This window comes from Choloepus didactylus, chromosome 20, assembly GCF_015220235.1.
Source record: "Choloepus didactylus isolate mChoDid1 chromosome 20, mChoDid1.pri, whole genome shotgun sequence".
Classification (NCBI taxonomy): Eukaryota; Metazoa; Chordata; class Mammalia; order Pilosa; family Megalonychidae; genus Choloepus; species Choloepus didactylus.
Window position 1 is genome coordinate 13,682,639 of NC_051326.1, and position 19,794 is coordinate 13,702,432.

At 38.9% G+C, this 19,794-nt stretch overlaps 1 protein-coding gene across 12 annotated transcripts in view; it reads right to left on the bottom strand.

Moving 5' to 3' along the window:
• The window catches only part of DTNB (dystrobrevin beta), a 386,425-nt gene that overhangs the window by 63,624 nt on the left and 303,007 nt on the right, over window positions 1-19,794 (bottom strand). For 8 of the 12 annotated variants that reach the window (XM_037812551.1, XM_037812550.1, XM_037812552.1 and 5 more), the window contains 2 exons: window positions 12,015-12,104; window positions 8,354-8,441 (listed from right to left, as the gene is read on the bottom strand). In XM_037812551.1, the coding sequence (XP_037668479.1) occupies window positions 8,354-8,441; window positions 12,015-12,104 (178 nt within the window). The remainder of the gene's footprint in view (window positions 1-8,353; window positions 8,442-12,014; window positions 12,105-19,794) is intronic. The other 4 variants (XM_037812561.1, XM_037812558.1, XM_037812560.1 and 1 more) reach the window with 1 other exon arrangement.

Consider the following 19,794-nt stretch of genomic DNA (forward strand, 5'->3'; position numbering starts at 1 on the left):
ATCTCTTGGCAATTGTGAATAATGCTGCTATGAACATTGGCGTGCAGATATCTGTTCGTGTCACTGCTTTCCGATCTTCCGGGTATATACCGAGAAGTGCAATCGCTGGATCGAATGGTAGCTCTATATCTAGTTTTCTAAGGAACTGCCAGACTGACTTCCAGAGTGGCTGAACCATTATACAGTCCCACCAACAATGAATAAGAGTTCCAATTTCTCCACATCCCCTCCAGCATTTGTAGTTTCCTGTTTGTTTAATGGCAGCCATTCCAACCGGTGTTAGATGGTATCTCATTGTGGTCTTAATTTGCATCTCTCGAATAGCTAGTGAAGCTGAACATTTTTTCATGTGTTTCTTGGCCATTTGTATTTCCTCTTCAGAGAACTGTCTTTTCATATCTTTTGCCCATTTTATAATTGGGCTGTCTGTACTATTGTCATTGAGTTGTAGGATTTCTTTGTATATGCAAGATATCAGTCTTTCGTCAGATACATGGTTTCCAAAAATTTTTTCCCATTGAGTTGGCTGCCTCTTTACCTTTTTGAGAAATTCCTTTGAGGTGCAGAAACTTCTAAGCTTGAGGAGTTCCCATTTATCTATTTTCTCTTTTGTTGCTTGTGCTTTGGGTGTAAAGTCTAGGAAGTGGCCTCCTAATACAAGGTCTTGAAGATGTTTTCCTACATTATCTTCTAGGAGTTTTATGGTACTTTCTTTTATATTGAGATCTTTGGTCCATTTTGAGTTAATTTTTGTGTAGGGGGTGAGGTAGGGGTCCTCTTTCATTCTTTTGGATATGGATATCCAACTCTCCCAGCCCCATTTGTTGAAAAGACCATTATGACTCAGTTCGGTGACTTTGGGGGCCTTATCAAAGATCAGTCGGCCATAGATCTGAGGGTCTATCTCCGAATTCTCAATTCGATTCCATTGATCTATATGTCTATCTTTGTGCCAGTACCATGCTGTTTTGGCAACTGTGGCTTTATAATAAGCTTCAAAGTCAGGGAGTGTAAGTCCTCCCACTTCGTTTTTCTTTTTTAGAGTGTCTTTAGCAATTCGAGGCATCTTCCCTTTCCAAATAAATTTGATAACTAGCTTTTCCAAGTCTGCAAAGTAGGTTGTTGGAATTTTGATTGGGATTGCATTGAATCTGTAGATGAGTGTGGGTAGAATTGACATCTTAATGACATTTAGCCTTCCTATCCATGAACATGGAATATTTTTCCATCTTTTAAGGTCCCCTTCTATTTCTTTTAGTAGAGTTATGTAGTTTTCTTTGTATAGGTCTTTTACATCTTTGGTTAAGTTTATTCCTAGGTACTTGATTTTTTTAGTTGCTATTGAAAATGGTATCTTTTTCTTGAGTGTCTCTTCAGTTTGTTCATTTCTAGCATATAGAAACATTACTGACTTATGTGCATTAATCTTGTATCCCGCTACTTTGCTAAATTTGTTTATTAGCTCTAGTAGGTGTATCGTTGATTTCTCAGGGTTTTCTAGATATAAGATCATATCATCTGCAAACAATGACAGTTTTACTTCTTCTTTTCCAATTTGGATGCCTTTTATTTCTTTGTCTTGCCGGATTGCCCTGGCTAGCACTTCCAGCACAATGTTGAATAACAGTGGTGACAGCGGGCATTCTTGTCTTGTTCCTGATCTTAGAGGGAAGGCTTTCAGTCTCTCACCATTGAGTACTATGCTGGCTGTGGGTTTTTCATATATGCTCTTTATCATGGTGAGGAAGTTTCCTTCAATTCCTACCTTTTGAAGTGTTTTTATCAAAAAGGGATGTTGGATTTTGTCAAATGCTTTTTCAGCATCTATTGAGATGATCAATTGATTTTTCCCTTTCGAGTTTTTAATGTGTTGTAATACATTGATTGTTTTTCTTATGTTGAACCATCCTTGCATGCCTGGAATGAACCCCACTTGGTCATGGTGTATGATTTTTTTAATGTGTCTTTGGATTCGATTTGCAAGTATTTTGTTGAGGATTTTTGCATCTATATTCATTAGGGAGATTGGCCGGTAGTTTTCCTTTTTTGTAGCATCTTTGCCTGGTTTTGGTATTAGATTGATGTTAGCTTCATAAAATGAGTTAGGTAGTGTTCCATTTTTTTCAATGTTTTGAAAGAGTTTGAGTAAGATTGGTGTCAGTTCTTTCTGGAAAGTTTGGTAGAATTCCCCTGTGAAGCCATCTGGCCCTGGGCATTTATTTGTGGGAAGATTTTTGATGACTGATTGGATCTCTTTGCTTGTGATGGGTTGGTTGAGGTCTTCTATTTCTTCTCTGGTCAGTCTAGGTTGTTCGTATGTTTCCAGGAAATTGTCCATTTCTTCTACATTATCCAGTTTGTTGCCATACAGTTGTTCATAATATCCTCTTATAATTTTTTAATTTCTTCAGGATCTGCAGTTATGTCACCTTTTTCATTCATTATTTTGTTTATATGGGTCTTCTCTCTTTTTGATTTTGTCAGTCTAGCTAGGGGCTTGTCAATCTTGTTGATCTTCTCAAAGAACCAACTTTTGGTGATATTTATCCTTTCTATTGTTTTTTTGTTCTCTATGTCATTTATTTCTGCTTTAATCCTTGTTATTTCTTTTCTTCTACTTGGTTTAGGATTGGTTTGCTGTTCATTTTCTAGCTTCTTCAGTTGATCCATTAGTTCTTTGATTTTGGCTCTTTCTTCCTTTTTAATATATGCGTTTAGTGCTATAAATTTCCCCCTTAGCACTGCTTTTGCTGCATCCCATAGGTTTTGGTATGTTGTGTTCTCATTTTCATTCGTCTCTATATATTTAGCAATTTCTCTTGCTATTTCTTCTTTAACCCACTGATTGTTTAGGAGTGTGTTGTTTAACCTCCAGGTATTTGTGAATTTTCTAAGTCTCTGATGGTTATTGACTTCTAATTGTATTCCATTGTGGTCAGAGAATGTGCTTTGAATAATTTCAATCTTTTTAAATTTATTGAGGCTTGTTTTATGTCCCAGCATATGATCTATTCTGGAGAAAGTTCCGTGAGCACTAGAAAAGTATGTGTATCCTGGTGATTTGGGATGTAATGTCCTGTAGATGTCTGTTAAATCTAATTCATTTATCAGATTGTTTAGGTTTTCAATTTCCTTATTGGTCTTCTGTCTGGTTGATCTATCTATAGGAGAGAGTGATGTGTTGAAGTCTCCCACAATTATTGTGGAAACATCAATTGCTTCCTTTAGTTTTGCCAGTGTTTCTTTCATGTATTTTGTGGCACCTTGATTGGGTGCATAGACATTTACGATTGTTATTTCTTCTTGCTGAATTGCCCCTTTTATTAGTATGTAGTGGCCTTCTTTGTCTCTCAAAACATCCCTGCATTTGAAGTCTATTTTATCTGAGATTAATATTGCTACACCTGCTTTCTTTTGGCTGTAGCTTGCATGAAATATTTTTTTCCAACCTTTCACTTTCAGTTTCTTTGTGTCCCTGTGTCTAAGATGAGTCTCTTGTATGCAACATATTGATGGTTCATTTTTTTTGATCCATTCTGCGAATCTATATCTTTTAATTGGGGAGTTTAATCCATTTACATTCAACGTTAAAACCGTGAAGGCATTTCTTGAATCGGCCATCTTATCCTTTGGATTATGTTTGCCATATTTTTCCCTCTCTCTATTAATATCCTTTATTGTACCCATACCGAATCTCTTTAGTACTGAACCTTTCTCCAAGTCTCTCTGTCCTGTCTTTGTTTCTCTGTCTGTAGGGCTCCCTTTAGTATCTCCAGTAGGGCAGGTCTCTTGTTAGCAAATTCTCTCAGCATTTCTTTGTCTGTGAAAAATTTAAGCTCTCCCTCAAATTTGAAGGAGAGCTTTGCTGGTTAAAGTATTCTTGGCTGGAAATTCCTCTCACTCAGAATTTTAAATATATCGTGCCACTGCCTTCTCGCCTCCATGGTGGCTGCTGAGTAGTCACTACTTAGTCTTATGCTGTTTCCTTTGTATGTGGTGAATTGCTTTTCTCTTGCTGCTTTCAGAACTTGCTCCTTCTCTTCTATGTTTGACAGTGTGATCAGTATATGTCTCGGAGTGGGTTTTTTTGGATTTATTCTATTTGGAGTTCGCTGAGCATTTATGATTTGTGTATTTATGTTGTTTAGAAGATTTGGGAAGTTTTCCCCAACAATTTCTTTGAATACTCTTCCTAGACCTTTACCCTTTTCTTCCCCTTCTGGGACACCAATGAGTCTTATATTCGGACGTTTCATATTATCTATCATATCCCTGAGGTCCATTTCGAGTTTTTCAATTTTTTTCCCCATTCTTTCTTTTATGCTTTCATTTTCCATTCTGTCATCTTCCAGGTCACTGATTCGTTGTTCAACTTCCTCTAGTCTTGTACTATGAGTGTCCAGAATCTTTTTAATTTGGTCAACAGTTTCTTTAATTTCCATAAGATCATCCATTTTTTTATTTAGTCTTGCAATGTCTTCTTTATGCTCTTCTAGGGTCTTCTTGATTTCCTTCATATCCCGTACTATGGTCTCATTGTTCATCTTTAGTTCTTTGAGTAGCTGCTGTATGTGCTGTGTCTCTTCTGGTCTTTTGATTTGGGTGCTTGGGCTTGGGTTATCCATATCGTCTGGTTTTTTCATATGCTTTATAATTTTCTGTTGTTTTTGGCCTCGTGGCATTTGCTGAACTTGATAGGGTTCTTTTAGGGTTTGTAGACCAGTTGAAGTCCTTATCTCTAATTTATCAGATCTACAGCTTCGTGGAGTACACTTTCTCTAACTAACCAGCAGGTGGCGTCCACGAGCCACCTGTTCTCCACAAGCCAGATCTCCCCTGCTTAGCCTTTTTGGTGAGTGGGGGAGTGAGTCTTGTGGGGCCCAATTGGTGTACCAAGCTTGCGTGTGTAGTTGGTGTTGCCTGCCCTGTATGTGGGGCGTGTTTCTGGGCAGTTGGGGAGGGGGGGTGGCCCTAACAATCAAATCTCCCTGATGATCCTAGAGTTTTAAAGCTGCTGCAATAGTCTAATCCTTCATTTCAGTCCTGCCACAGTTTGTCTCTGCCACTGACCCACAAGTCTTTGGTATTGGCGTATGGCTCCTGAGACTTGCAAGTGGGCCCCTCTTCCAGGCCGTGCACCCCGGGTCCTCTGTTGAGGGATGACTGTGCTATGTCACAGGTGAGTGCCGTCCCCCCAGGGCAGTTCTGGGCTGCTGGGCTGTGTAGGGAGGCTCCCAGTCTGCTCAAATGATGGCTGAATGGGGCTTTGTTAATTCACACTGCTCCACCTTCCCAGCTCTGGGACATTCAGCTGAGGTTGCAGGGAAGGCTAATGTCCACGCCCAGTTTTGTGGTGTGTGCCTGTTATTTGAAGCACTTCCGTCGCACTGGGTTGTCTGGGGCAGCTCTGGGCTATGGGGCTGGCGATGGGCAGGAGTGTTTCCTGTCCCCCAGGATGGTGGCTGTGAGCGGACACCCCCCTTTTCTTGGGAAGTTGTGTTGTTTAGTGAATTTTCTCAGCCACTGGATTATTGCCTTTTGTCTCAGAGCTCTCTTAGTTCTGCTCTTGACTTGCCGTGCCCAAATTGCAATTCTTTGAAGCTTTCTGTATTGCGCTTCTTAGAGTAATTGTTTTAGAAAAAGCAAAAAGGATTTAAAAAAAAAAAAAAAAAAAATGGGCCCTCCTCAGAGATCTAATGGGTTATTGAAATGCTAATAGACAAAGCAACCAGGGCCATTAAGGAAAGGTGCACAGGGCAGAGAGATCAGCTTTGCTTCGGGATTTGCATATGCGCCTCAAGGCCTGAGCTCCGCCCTTCCCCCCTCTGCGTTCACCAGAACTCCAAAAATCCTCCGCTTTTATTTTGGAGTTTTTCGTGTTGTTTTTTTTCTATGCCTGTCTCCTCTCTGCTGGGCTGGCTGCTCTCAGAGTCTCTGGTGTCTGGTCTCAGTCTATCTATGGTTGGAGTTTGAATCAGTAGAATGAGTTTCCGATAAGAGCAGCCACTGCAATTCTCCCTTCTCCTTCCCGGAGCTGACAGCCCCTCCTCCCCGGGGACTGAGCCTGGCAGGGAGGGGCACGGGTCCCCTGGCCGCAAAAACTTACAGATTTCGCTGATCTCAGCAGTTCCACATTTTCATGAGTGTTGTATGAAGTATGCCCAACGTCAGATTGCTCTGTGGTGTCCAGTCCACGCAGTTCCCGGTTTTTTACCTACTTTCTTGGAGGAGTAGCTAAAACTTACAGCTCACCAGTCTGCCATCTTGCCCCGCCTCCGTGTTTAGATCTCATCAATTTTTAAGTGGTTTTTGATTTCTGTATCCTTTCTAAGAAATCTTTGTTTACGCCCAAGGTCATGACATACTCGTCTATGCTTTCATTACTAGCTTTGTGGTTTTAGCTATTATGTTTAAGTTTATGGCACATATCAAATATGTATGTATGGTATGAGGAGTCAAGGTTTTTTTTTCCCTACCGTATGGATATCCAGTTGTTCTAGCAGCAGTTGCTGAAAAAATTCTCTTTTCTGATTAAATTGCTTTGGTGCCCATGTCGAAAGTCATCTGACCTCATATACGTGGGATATATGTGGGATATAATGACACTCTGTTACCTTGGTTTATTTGTCTGTCCTTTTGCCAATATCTCACTGCTTTGATTACTGTAGCTTTGTAGTAACTCTTAGAAGTTAGGTGGGGTTAAGTCCTCCAACTTTGTTCTCTTCTTTCAAGATTGTTTTAGTTATTCTAGGTCTTTCCATTTGGGTTTGCCAATTTCTACAAAAAAGCCTCCTGGGTTTTGATTGGTATTGAATCTATAGATAAATTTGGGAAAATTTACCATCTTAACAATACTGAATCTTTCAATCTATGAATATGATATACCTTTCCATTTATTTAGGTTTTCTTTAATTTCTCTTTGCAATGTTTTATAGTTTTCAGTCTTCAACATCTTTCATTAAATTTATCTGTAAGTATTTGATGTTTTTTAATGCTATACTAAAAATTTTCTTAAATTCCATTTTCTAATTGTTCATTGATAGTATATAGAAATGTTATTGATTTTTATATACTGCCTTTGAATTGTGTGACAGTGCTAAATTAACTTATCTGTGCTAGTAGTGTTTTGTAAATTCTTTAGGACCTTCTATTCACAATATACCATCTGCAAATAAAAACAGATTTACTTCCTCTTTTCCAATATTTATGCCCTTTTTTTCCTTCTTATGTTACACTGGCTAGGCCTCCAATATAATTTTGGATAGAGATGGGAAAAGTGGACAACTTTGTCTTGTTCCCAATATTAGGGTGAAAATGTTCCAATATTAGTGTGATATTGGTTTTTTTGTAGGGTTTTTGTGCGTTCTCTTCATCAGGTTGCAGAAGCTTCTTTCTACTAGAGTGTTGAGAATTTTTATCATAAATAAGTGCTATATTTTGTCAAAGGTATTTTCTGCATGAATTGAAATGATCTTATAATTTTCTCCTTTAATCTGTTAATATGGAGAATTACATTGGTTGATTATATATACATATATTAAACAGCTTTGCATTCCTAGCATAAATCTCACTTAATCATGGAGTATTATCCTTTTTACATATTGCTGTATTCAGTTTGCTAAGATTTTGTTTTTACATCTTTGTTCATGACAGATAATGGCCAGTATTTTTTCTTTTAATGCCCTTGTTTGGTTTAGGTATCAGGTTATAGTGGCCTCATAAAATGAGTTGGAAAGTGCTTCTTCTTTCTCTATTTTCTGAAAGAGTTTGTGTAGGATTGATATTACTTCTTTCTTAAGTATTTTTTAGCATTCAATAGTTAAGCCATCTGGGCTTGTTTTCTTTGTGAAAGCTAATTATGAATTCAATTTCTTTAACACATATAGGAATATTTAGATTTTCTATTTATTTTTGTGTCAATTTTGGTAATCTGTGTCTCTCAAGGAATTTGTTTACTTCATCTAGATTGTCAAATTTATTGGCAAAAATTGTTCATAATATTCCCTTATCTGTAGGGTCTGTAGTGATGTCCCCCCTTTCATTCCTTATGTTAGTAATTTGCATTTTTTCTTCTTATTCTTGAACAGTCTTAAAAGGGATTTATCAAATTTACCAATATTTTTAAGGAACCAAGTTCTGACTTTGTTGACTTTCTCTTCTTGATTCATTTGTACAAGAAACAGAACATTATACATAAAATTAAAGACCCCTGCAATCCCTTCCCTAAACCTATTTCCCTTCTTCCATCCCAGAGGTACCCATTCTCCTGAGTTTTGTGTATCATTCTCCTACCCTTTGTATATTAAAGTAATGATAATTAATGTGACTCTGCTGGGATCCTCTCTCTACTCACCATGTTTCCTGCCTCTGCAGCCAGCCGGGCAGCATAGCGAGCAATAAGCCGGTGTTCCTCATCTAGTCGGCTAGGACTTTCCAGGACACTGCCAAGGAGATAAAAATCCAACAGGTATCTATTAAACACCGCTACTCATGCTCCACTCTTAGAAAGAAAAAGTGGAGGGAAAACTAAAACCATTAAAAAAGAATGGTAACAAAAGAAACGGAGGGTTGGGTCATAGATACTGGCAGTCTTCTCAGACAACTGTGTGCTTAGAGACATGATGGAGCCAGGCGTGCTATTCCTCTTCAGCATCACAGCTCCACTCTTCCTAGGCCTTCAGAGGAGGCCCTTCTTTTTGAATGCAAGGACTGAGAAAAGGCAGGGCGCCCACAAAGTCTGAGACAGAGATTTCAACCCACATTTTGTAAAAATCTTATGACTTTTGGACATAGGTGCTGAATTTAAAAAGCCCAAAAGAAAACTAAAGCATCATGAAAAACGGAAGGCTGAGCAAAAGTGGGAAAATCTGGCCAGGTCCAACATAATATACAGTTGGAGAAGACTCCATGCTATCAAACATTCTCTTTCAATATCTCTATCTTCTTTTACCATGTGCATTCTACAACTATAGTCCCATATTAGAGTGAATTAGCAAGAGTACCAACTCCCTAAAAATTTAAAGACCTGTTTAGGTGGTATATCAGATAATGTGGCACCTGGATGAATGAACTGTTCTTATGCAATAGGCCAGCTCTGTATATATCTGATATGGATATGGAACTTCTGATTGATTATGAAATTAACTGACTCCTTTAATTTTGCATGTTATGTCAACTGTGATTTATCCGTATCAATGCAGTACTAGATTATTAGGGACTGTGGCTACATAATGATCTTTGTTTAAGTCTATCTGATGCTTTAAAACATGATTGATGATGATGGCTGACCAGAAAAGGTTGTTGGGACTTGCTTCTATTTTTGTCCTAGGTTCTTGGAGTTCCAAACACCCTTGATTGGAATTCAACAATATGACATGTGAAATGTAAAAGTTTAAAGACATGAGTTCAATACCCACCAAATCTTTTTATAATTACTGGAGGGAATCTAAGAAGGGTGAGGTTAAATCAATAAATACTTGTCTAGCCTTTTCGTGTACAGAATCATCTGCATTACTCCTACAATTTTTTTTTTACCTTTCTCACTGGTTCTAACTGTGATTAATTCTTTAGGCTTCACTTGGTCTTTCCTCTGGAAAGGGGGGAACACAGGCCTCCAGGGCCTGCCTCCATTGGGGCTTGGTCCCGGGTCTCACTCTGGGCTGGCCTGGCCCGCTGTCTTCTCTGTCTTGGCTGAGGAGAAGGCCCCACCGTTCTCCCCCCTTTCTCAGGGCCTCTTGAGACTTTCATGCACATTTTAAAAATGTGCTTTAAGTCTTCTGCCCATGACATCTGTTCACACTTTATAGTTAGGTGTGCAAATATCAGTCTCTGAGTGTATAACTGTCCTCTCAAAGATGGTCTTGTAGTAAGAACATGCTACCAGCAGTTGGCTTTAATATCTTTGAGTCAAAATCCCAAGGTCAGGGCTGCTCTGAGAGTGTGTGTCTGAAACAAGGGAATAAGGGAATTATCTTTTAAATAAACATCAGAAACGCAGCTCTGTACGGAAACAGAAAAATAAAGCCCAACATTTAACAATACAAGGGGATAAATTTATGGAGGAGGGATTGACAGCCCAAGAAGTGGGTCCTGAAGTGGCTGACTTCTGTTATTTGGCAAGCGACACAATAGGTTCCTCCGTGCAAGAGTCCTATTTCTCCCTCACATTCCATCCCCCTAGAAGGCTTAATCCCATTTGCTATTCAGATCCTAATGTGGATAATAGGGCTGGTTTAATTGGTTATGCTTTCTAGCCAGAAACTAGAATCTTCTGTTGATGAGAGATTTTAGGTAAATGTAGGGAAATTACAAAGATTCCTTATTCTTCTGCTTGAGCTTTCATTTTCAAAATTAGTTAGCCAGGAAATTTCTTCCATGAAGTGTAAAATCAGCTTCTTTGACTCCATAAATCAAGAAGAGATGCAGTACTCACCCACTCCTTGTGTTCTCCTCCGACTACTGGCCACCAATTCTTGCTCAGGAGTCTAGTCCCTAAGCCATGAGATTTGAAGACATGGCTAAACCTACTACAAACCACCTTTTTTGGGCTGTAAATGTCAGGTAGCAGTCTCTGGCCAACATTCTGCTGTTTCACCATGGGAGCTTTTAATCACCCTGCACAATTTCCTTTATTGTTAATAAGTAATTTTCCTGCTTAGGGTGAAAAAAACTATTCCTAGAGACCAAGGGGCTGTACTGAGTTCTGCAGAAACCAGCTGCTGGATGAGGAGACACCCTTTGTGGTACACTGTACAGCTGTCAGGCCCTTCCTGCCCTCCCATGGGGTGAGCCTATTAAACATGCCTGGGAGGTAGGAAGAGCCCCATGGTTTCTCTATGTCTTTAGAGCTAGGTACATTCATGTCCAAAAATAATGGCACTCTTTGTTCATACTGAGAAAACCATGGGATACGGGATGATGTGTAATACTAACAATAGTCCTTTTCATGTATATTCTTTCACATTATTAATTTATTCTCCTGTTACCATGGGGAATAGGAGCGAAGTTAAATGACCTTCCCAAGGAGCCACGGCACGCCGTGGGCAAAACTAAGGCTCTGGTCTCTGCTGTGTGTTTAGTATATTAGTTATGGTTTTCTCTTTAAGAATAAGAAGTTCAAAGCCGGGTTTACCAGTTGCTTGGCATCACGACTCTTCTTTGCTGGGAGAGGGAGGGGAGGGAGGGCTTTCGATGATTTAAACTTTACCTGTAGTCGGCTTGAAGAATGGTAGTGGCTTTGGGTCTTCCTGAATATAATAGCACTTTGCTTGGTATTAACTGTTATAAGGATTAACTTTGCTGTAGTAAGTGGTAATCAAACATTTTTCTACCCAACCCACTGAAGCATCAGTCATGTTCCTATATTAACAGTGAGTCACTATCCCAGTAGTTTTCAGGAAAAGGGGTAGGTGGGGCTATTAAAATATACGTAATTATTATAATATGAGGAGGTATATATGGTTTAGAAAAACCCTCTCAGGTTATACCAATCCAATACCACTGTTGAAAATCCCTAGTTTACAAAATCAACAATGATAGACTTCTGGGAACAAATAAAGGACGGTAAAGATACAACAGGGTGGTATCAAAGCCTTCTGAATAGACTGAGATATCTGTGGGTTGACTGACACTAAACTTTGAATGTCACTAGGAAGCTCACATTTTTAAGGTAAGAACGAACAATAAGAGGTTACAGCAAACACCTCTGTGAAAGATACATCCTTGGAATTGCAGATTTCTCAGAGTTTCTCACTCTAAGCATAATTTGAAGGGAGTGAACCTCATTTTAAAGAAGAATTCCTGACTATGTTTAGGTAAGTGCCCAGGCTTGGCAAAGCTCCTTCCCGTTTAGAAGCCAATGCTTTAGCAATTAATTCAACTCTGCCAAACACAGCTGGTAGCTTCTCAAGACAAACCCCACACGCGGCGCTCTGTCCAGCGGGCAGCCCCAGGTAACATGGCTTTCCCTCCCACGATCGGCCCTCGGGGACCGCCTGCTGCCGCCTCCCACTGACCGTGCGCAGTGCTGCAGACGGGCCACATAGGAGGCTATCAGCGCATGCTCGTCAGCCAGGAGACTGGGCATGTCCTGGCCATACTGTAACCTGGGAGCAATGAGGCAAAGACAGCAAGTGTGACACAAACACACACAGAGGGAGAAATGAACATGGATTAAAATGGGCCAATGTCAAAGAAAAACACAAAAATGCAACTCATGGTAAGGAACACAATAAAAAAACACAATGCAAAACAGAACCAGGATTAATGGTGTTTCACCAAGGAGAATACATCTCAAAAATCCTTTGAATGAAGGCAGTCCTTTGGGGGCTACAGCCCTTGAGAAGAGCACCAGGAGTGTCCCAGGAGCCTTGCTCGCCCACCTTGTCCAGGTGCTGGGCCCTGCCTGTGAGGGATGTCCTCTCAGGGAATACCAACTGGTGGGAAAGTGAGGTCAAGACAGATTGGGGCTATTTAACCTATTAAGTGGCCCTGAATGTACTGTCTGCTTTTAGGAGTTTTCAGGGTTACCTCATATTACTAGTTGTGATGGTTAGGTTCATGCATCAACTTGGCCAGATGACAGTGCCCAGTTGTCTGGTCAAGCATGCACTGGCCTATACGTGGACTTAAATCATCAGTATCTTGATTGCATCTATGGCTGATTGCATCTGTACTTGGCTAAGGGGAGTGTTTTCCACAGCGAGAGATGCTTAATCTAATCAGCTGAAGACTTCTAAGGGGGAGGTGACAACAGGCAGCAGTCAGAAGAGAGGACTTTCTTCTCTTCTTCAGTCAGACAGCGTCTCCTGGGGAATTAATTTATCCAAGACCTTTACAGGAGTGCCAGCTCACAGCCTGCCCTAAGGAATTTGGACTCATGCATCCCCAAAGTTGTGTGAGACACTTTTATAAAATCTCATACTACTTACAGATATCTCCTGTTGGCTCTGTTTCCCAAGAGAATCCTGACTAATACACTAGTTAAACCTTTTTTATTTCTATAAGATATCTGCCGTTAGCATCAATCTATTTTCTCTTGTTAGAATGGTACCTAATGTAAGACTACATTCTGCATTCTGAGTGAGGACCTCTCTTATAGATGGGTGGAAGGTCTTCAAGCATGAGGTCTTTTTTTTTTTTTTTTAACTTTTTACTGTGGAGATGTTAAAACATGCACAAAAATAGACAGAGTAATCTAATTACCACCCCTCATGTACCCATCACCAAACTTCAACCAATATCAGCATTTTGTCAATATTGTTTAATCATTCTCCCCTCTCTCGACTTTTTGTACAGGAGGGAGTAGCTAGAGCAAATGCCAGACAATTTATTATTTCACCTGGAAAAACTTCAGTATGTATTTCTAAGACAGTGAAAAAAATTTATATAACCTTAATGCCATTATCACATCTAACAAAACTGACAAAAATTCCTTAATGTCCTAGTCCATCTGCAAATTTCCTCAAATCCTCAACAATGTCTTTTAGAGTTAAAATCAAGATCCAAGCAAGATCCAAACACTGAATGTGGTTGAAAGGCTTCTTTTAGTGTTTGTATTTGATGGATATGTTTCTGTTTTTAATCTATAACAGTTTCCCATATCCCATTTTCTTCCACATCATTTATCTGCAAAGAAACCAAGTCATTTATCTTGTATCACCTCCTACATTCTGAATTTGACTGATTGCTTTCTTCTGGTGCCGTTTAACTTGTTTCTCTACCCCACTGTGGTTATATCTAGAGGCTTGATTAGAACAAGTTAGTGCCCTAGCAACCTCCAGTGGTGACCAAGGACTCTCCTTTCTTAGTATCGTTATGAACACATAGATTTTTATGTATATGATGTGCTTTAATCCATTGCAATCATTCCTTTTTATGCTCTAATTAATCCTATCTTTAGCTGGTGGTAAGTAGTTTCCTTTGTTTTTTTTTTTTTTTTTTTGACTTGACCATTAGACCTTGGTGGCTTCCTTGCTTTCTGACACAATAAGATGTCCCAGGCTCATCGTGCATAAATATCCTGTTCCATACCTGGGATGAACCACTCTTCCAAGGTCCCCTGGTTTCCTTGTTTCTGGGTTGTCTCTGCTTCTAGGCCTTTTCAGTGGAGAAAGCTAGATTTGTATATTTTAGAAAGAATTAAAAAATAAGTAAATTCTTTTAACCCTTTCAAGATGACATTCCATTTTCTTTGGGCTTGCTTTTTCTCAGTAAGTCGCTGCACTGGTCACTCTCATCTTTGTTCCCTGTATGTAACATGTCTTTTCTCTTTTTTTTTTTCCCTCTTCTGGCTGCTTTAATATTTTTTCTTTATCACTGGTTTTCAGCAATTTGTTTATGATGTGTCTTGGTGTGTTTTTTGTTTGTTTGTTTATCTTGCTTAGAGTTTAAGCTTCTTATATCTGTGGGTTTAGAGTTTTCATCAAATTTGGAAAAATGTATATGAATATTTGGAAAAATTTTTTCCTTGAATATTTTTTCTCCTCTCCTTTCTGTTAGACTGCCTGACACTGTCCCACAGGTCACCAAGACCCTGTTCATTTTTCAGCCATTTTTTTACTCTGTGTTTCATTTTTGGCTGTTCATATTGCTATGTCTTCAAGTTCAGTGAACTTTTCTTCTGCAATTTCTGATCTACTGTTAAGCTCATCCATAGAATTTCACTTTGGGTATTATTCTTTTCAACTACAGAAGTTCCATTTATTTTATTTATTCATTTTAATTAATTTAATTAATTTTGAATAACTTCAGGAAAGTTGCAAAAATAATACAGGAACAAAACACAGAACTTCAATATACACTCCCCTTCCCAGATACACAGATTTACAATTATTAGCATTTTGCCACATTTAAAATTTCTATCTATCCATCTATCTATCTTCTGAACATCTGAAAGTAGGTTGTATGCATCATGCTCCTCTAATGCTTAATACTTCCATATACATTTCCTGAGAACAAGGACACTCACTTATGTTTTTCTGTACCTTAAGCACAGTCATTAAGTTCAAGAAATTTAACATTGATATAAAGCATATAGTCCATATTCCAAATTTTTCCAATTGTCCCAATAATGTCTTTTTGGGCATTTTCTCCTCCATTATTAGATCCAGTCCAGGATCGTGTATTGCATTTAATTGTCATTGTCTCTTTAGTATCTCTTTTCTAATTTTAATTTTATTTATTTAAAATTTATCTTTAAAATTAAATTTTATATGTTTTAGAATTTTTAATTTAATTTTAAATTTAAAATACATTTTATTTATTTTAAAATTAAGATTTATAAATTTTAATTAAATTTTTTAATTAAAAAAGTTCATTGATGTAGAATCTATAAGCAGAACATTCTAATTATATTTCCATTTGCCTCTTTTTCATATCTTCCATTTCCTTGCTCATTACTTTTGTATTTTCCTTTATGTTATTTACAGTTATCATGGCTGTTTTGAAGCCCATATCTGCTAATTCCTTTTTTTTTTTTTTTTTAGCTTCAAGTGCATCATGCAGTGCAATCATTTTTTTTATCTTCATTTTATTGAGATATATTCACATACCATGCAGTCATACAAAACAAATCATACTTTCGATTGTTTACAGTACCATTACATAGTTGTACATTCATCACCCAAATCAATCCCTGACACCTTCATTAGCACACACACAAAAATAACAAGAATAATAATTAGAGTGAAAAAGAGCAATTGAAGTAAAAAAGAACACTGGGTACCTTTGTCTGTTTGTTTCCTTCCCCTATTTTTCTACTCATCCATCCATAAACTAGACAAAGTGGAGTGTGGTCCTTATGGCTTTCCCAATCCCATTGTCACCCCTCATAAGCTACATTTTTATACAACTGTCTTCGAGATTCATGGGTTTTGGGTTGTAGTTTGATAGTTTCAGGTATCCACCACCAGCTACCCCAGTTCTTTAGAACCTAAAAAGGGTTGTCTAAAGTGTGCGTAAGAGTGCCCACCAGAGTGACCTCTCGGCTCCTTTTGGAATCTCTCTGCCACTGAAGCTTATTTCATTTCCTTTCACATCCCCCTTTTGGTCAAGAAGATGTTCTCCGTCCCACGATGCCGGGTCTACATTCCTCCCCGGGAGTCATATTCCACGTTGCCAGGGAGATTCACTCCTCTGGGTGTCTGATCGCACGTAGGGGGGAGGGCAGTGATTTCACCTTTCAAGTTGGCTTAGCCAGAGAGAGAGGGCCACATCTGAGCAACAAAGAGGCATTCGGGAGGAGGCTCTTAGGCACAACCATAGGGAGGCCTAGCCTCTCCTTTGCAGCAACCGTCTTCCTAAGGGTAAAACCTATGGTAGAGGGCTCAACCCACCAAACCACCAGTCCCCTATGTCTGTGGTCATGTTAGCAACCATGGAGGTGGGGTAGGCCAATACCCCTGCATTCTCCACAGGCTCCTCAAGGGGGCACTACATCTTTTTTTTTCCTTGTTTTCCTTTTTTTTTTTTTTTTTAACTTTCCCTTCTTTTTTAAATCAACTGTATGAAAAAAAAGTTAAAAAGAAAACAAACATACAATAAAAGAACAATTCAAAGAGACCATAACAAGGGAGTAAGAAAAAGACAACTAACCTAAGATAACTGCTTAACTTCCAACATGTTCCTACTTTACCCCAAGAAAGTTACATAATATAGCAACATTTCTGTGAACTTGTTCCTACTATATCCATCAGAAATTAACAGACCATAGTCATTCCTGGGCATCCCCAGAACGTTAAATAGCTTATCTGTTCTTCTTGGATTATTGTTCCCCCTTTCTTAATTGCTCTCTATTGCTAGTTCCCCTACATTCTACATTATAAACCATTTGTTTTACATTTTTCAAAGTTCACATTAGTGGTAGCATATAATATTTCTCTTTTTGTGCCTGGCTTATTTCGCTCAGCATTATGTCTTCAAGGTTCATCCATGTTGTCATATGTTTCACGAGATCGTTCCTTCTTACTGCCGCGTAGTATTCCATTGTGGGTATATACCACATTTTATTTATCCACTCATCTGTTGAAGGACATTTGGGTTGTTTCCATCTCTTGGCAATTGTGAATAATGCTGCTATGAACATTGGCGTGCAGATATCTGTTCGTGTCACTGCTTTCCGATCTTCCGGGTATATACCGAGAAGTGCAATTGCTGGATCGAATGGTAACTCTATATCTAGTTTTCTAAGGAACTGCCAGACTGACTTCCAGAGTGGCTGAACCATTATACAGTCCCACCAACAATGAATAAGAGTTCCAATTTCTCCACATCCCCTCCAGCATTTGTAGTTTCCTGTTTGTTTAATGGCAGCCATTCCAACCGGTGTTAGATGGTATCTCATTGTGGTCTTAATTTGCATCTCTCTAATAGCTAGTGAAGCTGAACATTTTTTCATGTGTTTCTTGGCCATTGTATTTGCTTTTCAGAGAACTGTCTTTTCATATCTTTTGCCCATTTTATAATTGGGCTGTCTGTACTATTGTCATTGAGTTGTAGGATTTCTTTATATATGCAAGATATCAGTCTTTTGTCAGATACATGGTTTCCAAAAATTTTTTCCCATTGAGTTGGCTGCCTCTTTACCTTTTTGAGAAACTCCTTTGAGGTGCAGAAACTTCTAAGCTTGAGGAGTTCCCATTTATCTATTTTCTCTTTTGTTGCTTCATATCTGCTAATTTCATCATTTCTTGATCTGTTTCTATTGATGAATTTTTTCTCCTAGTTAAGTCATTCTTTCTTGCTCTTCTGTCTCCTAAATTTTTTATTGGATGGTGGCTATTGTGAATTTTATGCTGTTGGGTGTCTGGATTTTGTTGTTTTCCTCTAAAAGATCCAGCAGTCAGGTAATTTACTTGTGGATTAGCTTGATCCTTTTGAGGCTCATGTTTACACTTCATTAGCGCAGATACAAGGAAACCTTTATCTAGGGTTGTTTTTGCTCTGCTCCTTAGTGTAGTCTTTACGGGGTTTTTACTGAATGTCTCAAGTGTTCAATCATGTCTCTCTGCTCTTGTTGGCTGGAATGTGAACATCTTCCAACCCTGTGTGAGATTGGGTAGTTGATCCACTTTCTGCTCCCCTATGGTTGTTCTTTCCCAGGTAATATTCTTTGTCCAGTCTTGTGAAATCTCATTCTATGCAAGTGTAGCATAGCTTTCAGCAAAAGACTCAAGGGGACCTCTCTGCAGATTTATGTAGTTCTTTCTCTGGGTAGTTTTCTCCTCTCTACTTCTCTGCCCTGCAAATTCTAGCCTCCACAAACCCCAATTTCTAACTGCTTTTCTCAGCAAGACTGCCCTGCTCTGCTTGGACCCTGCACTGGAGTTTGGCAAATGCCTCGAGGCACAAAGCTTGGGCAATTGTGGAGCTCACCTCATTTGTTTCCCTACCCTCAGGGATCAGTGCTGCACTAATTATGGTCTAATTTCTGAAAAAAGTTGTTTCATATATTCAGACCAGTTTTCTGTAAATCTACAGTGAGAGAGCTAATCTCATACCAGTTATTCCATCATGTCCAGAAGCAGAAGTCCTCTCTGTAGTTAACTCATACTTTACAAAATACTGCTCTACCTCTAATTGGAAATTAAAACAAAAGAGCTTTTTTTTTTTTTTAAACTGCAGCTAGATCATCAAGTACTACTATAGAACCTTGTAGGCCAATATAAGGACTTTAACTTTTATTTGATATGAGAAGCTATTTATTTGAAAGGAGAGTTTTGAGCAGAGAAGAGATCTATCTGATCTATATTTTAACAGGATCACTTACTCTACAGAAAGTTATCTGCTAGAGAGCAGAGGAATTACCAGGCAATTAGAAGAATACTGCAACAATCCAGATGAGAGAAGACGGGTAGGAAAATGGTAGAGGCAGACGAAGTGGTGAGAAATTGTAAGCTCTTGGATAGGTTTTGAAGGTGCTCTTGGGTAAAGCTGACCTAATTATCTGATGGCTTAGATGGGTGAGGAAATCCTTTTCAAGGATTTGAAAGTGAGGAGTCAGGGGTTTTGACTGAGCAACCAGGAGAATGGAGTTGCAATTAACTGAGATGGGGAAGATTATAGGAGATTCAGGTTTTGTGGGAGGAGATACAAAACTCAGTGTGGAGCATGTTAACTGTGAGAGACGTACTAAAACATCAAAGAGAAAGGACTGGTTAGGAAGGGATGTATGAGGTTAGAGCTTAGGGAAAGGGTTGTATGAGAAAAATAAGCTTGGAAGTCACAGTACATAGATAGAACTTGTATGTCTGGATGGATCACCTACCCTGTGAGTACAGACAGAAATTCAAGTCTTGTGGTATACTAACATGTAGAGCTCAGAGGTATAGAAAAACCAGCCAAACAAGCCAAAGAAGGGAAACCAGGAAGCCAAGTGTAGACAGAGCTTCAAGAAGGAGGGAAGGATCTATGTTAAATGCTACTGATAGATCAAGTGCGGTAAGTACTGAGAACTGACTAGTGGATCTGGCACTGTGGAGGCCACTGGTGTCCCGAACACAAATTGCTGTGGCAGAGTAATGGGAGTGGAAAGCCTGCCTGACGTGGGTTCAAAAGAGAATGGCAGAGCAGAAATTGAAGACATTCATTATAGATAATTCTTTCAAGAAATCTTTCTGAAATGGGAGGGAGAGATATGCAGGAGAAGCTGGAGGGGGAACTAAGGTCAAGAGAGTTTTTTTTTTTTTTTTTTTTCTTCCAAGTTGGAGATATATTATCCAATTTGTAGGTCGATGGGAAAGATCCAGTTGAGACAGGAGAAAAGATGATGTAGGAGATAGCGACAAGAACTGCTTC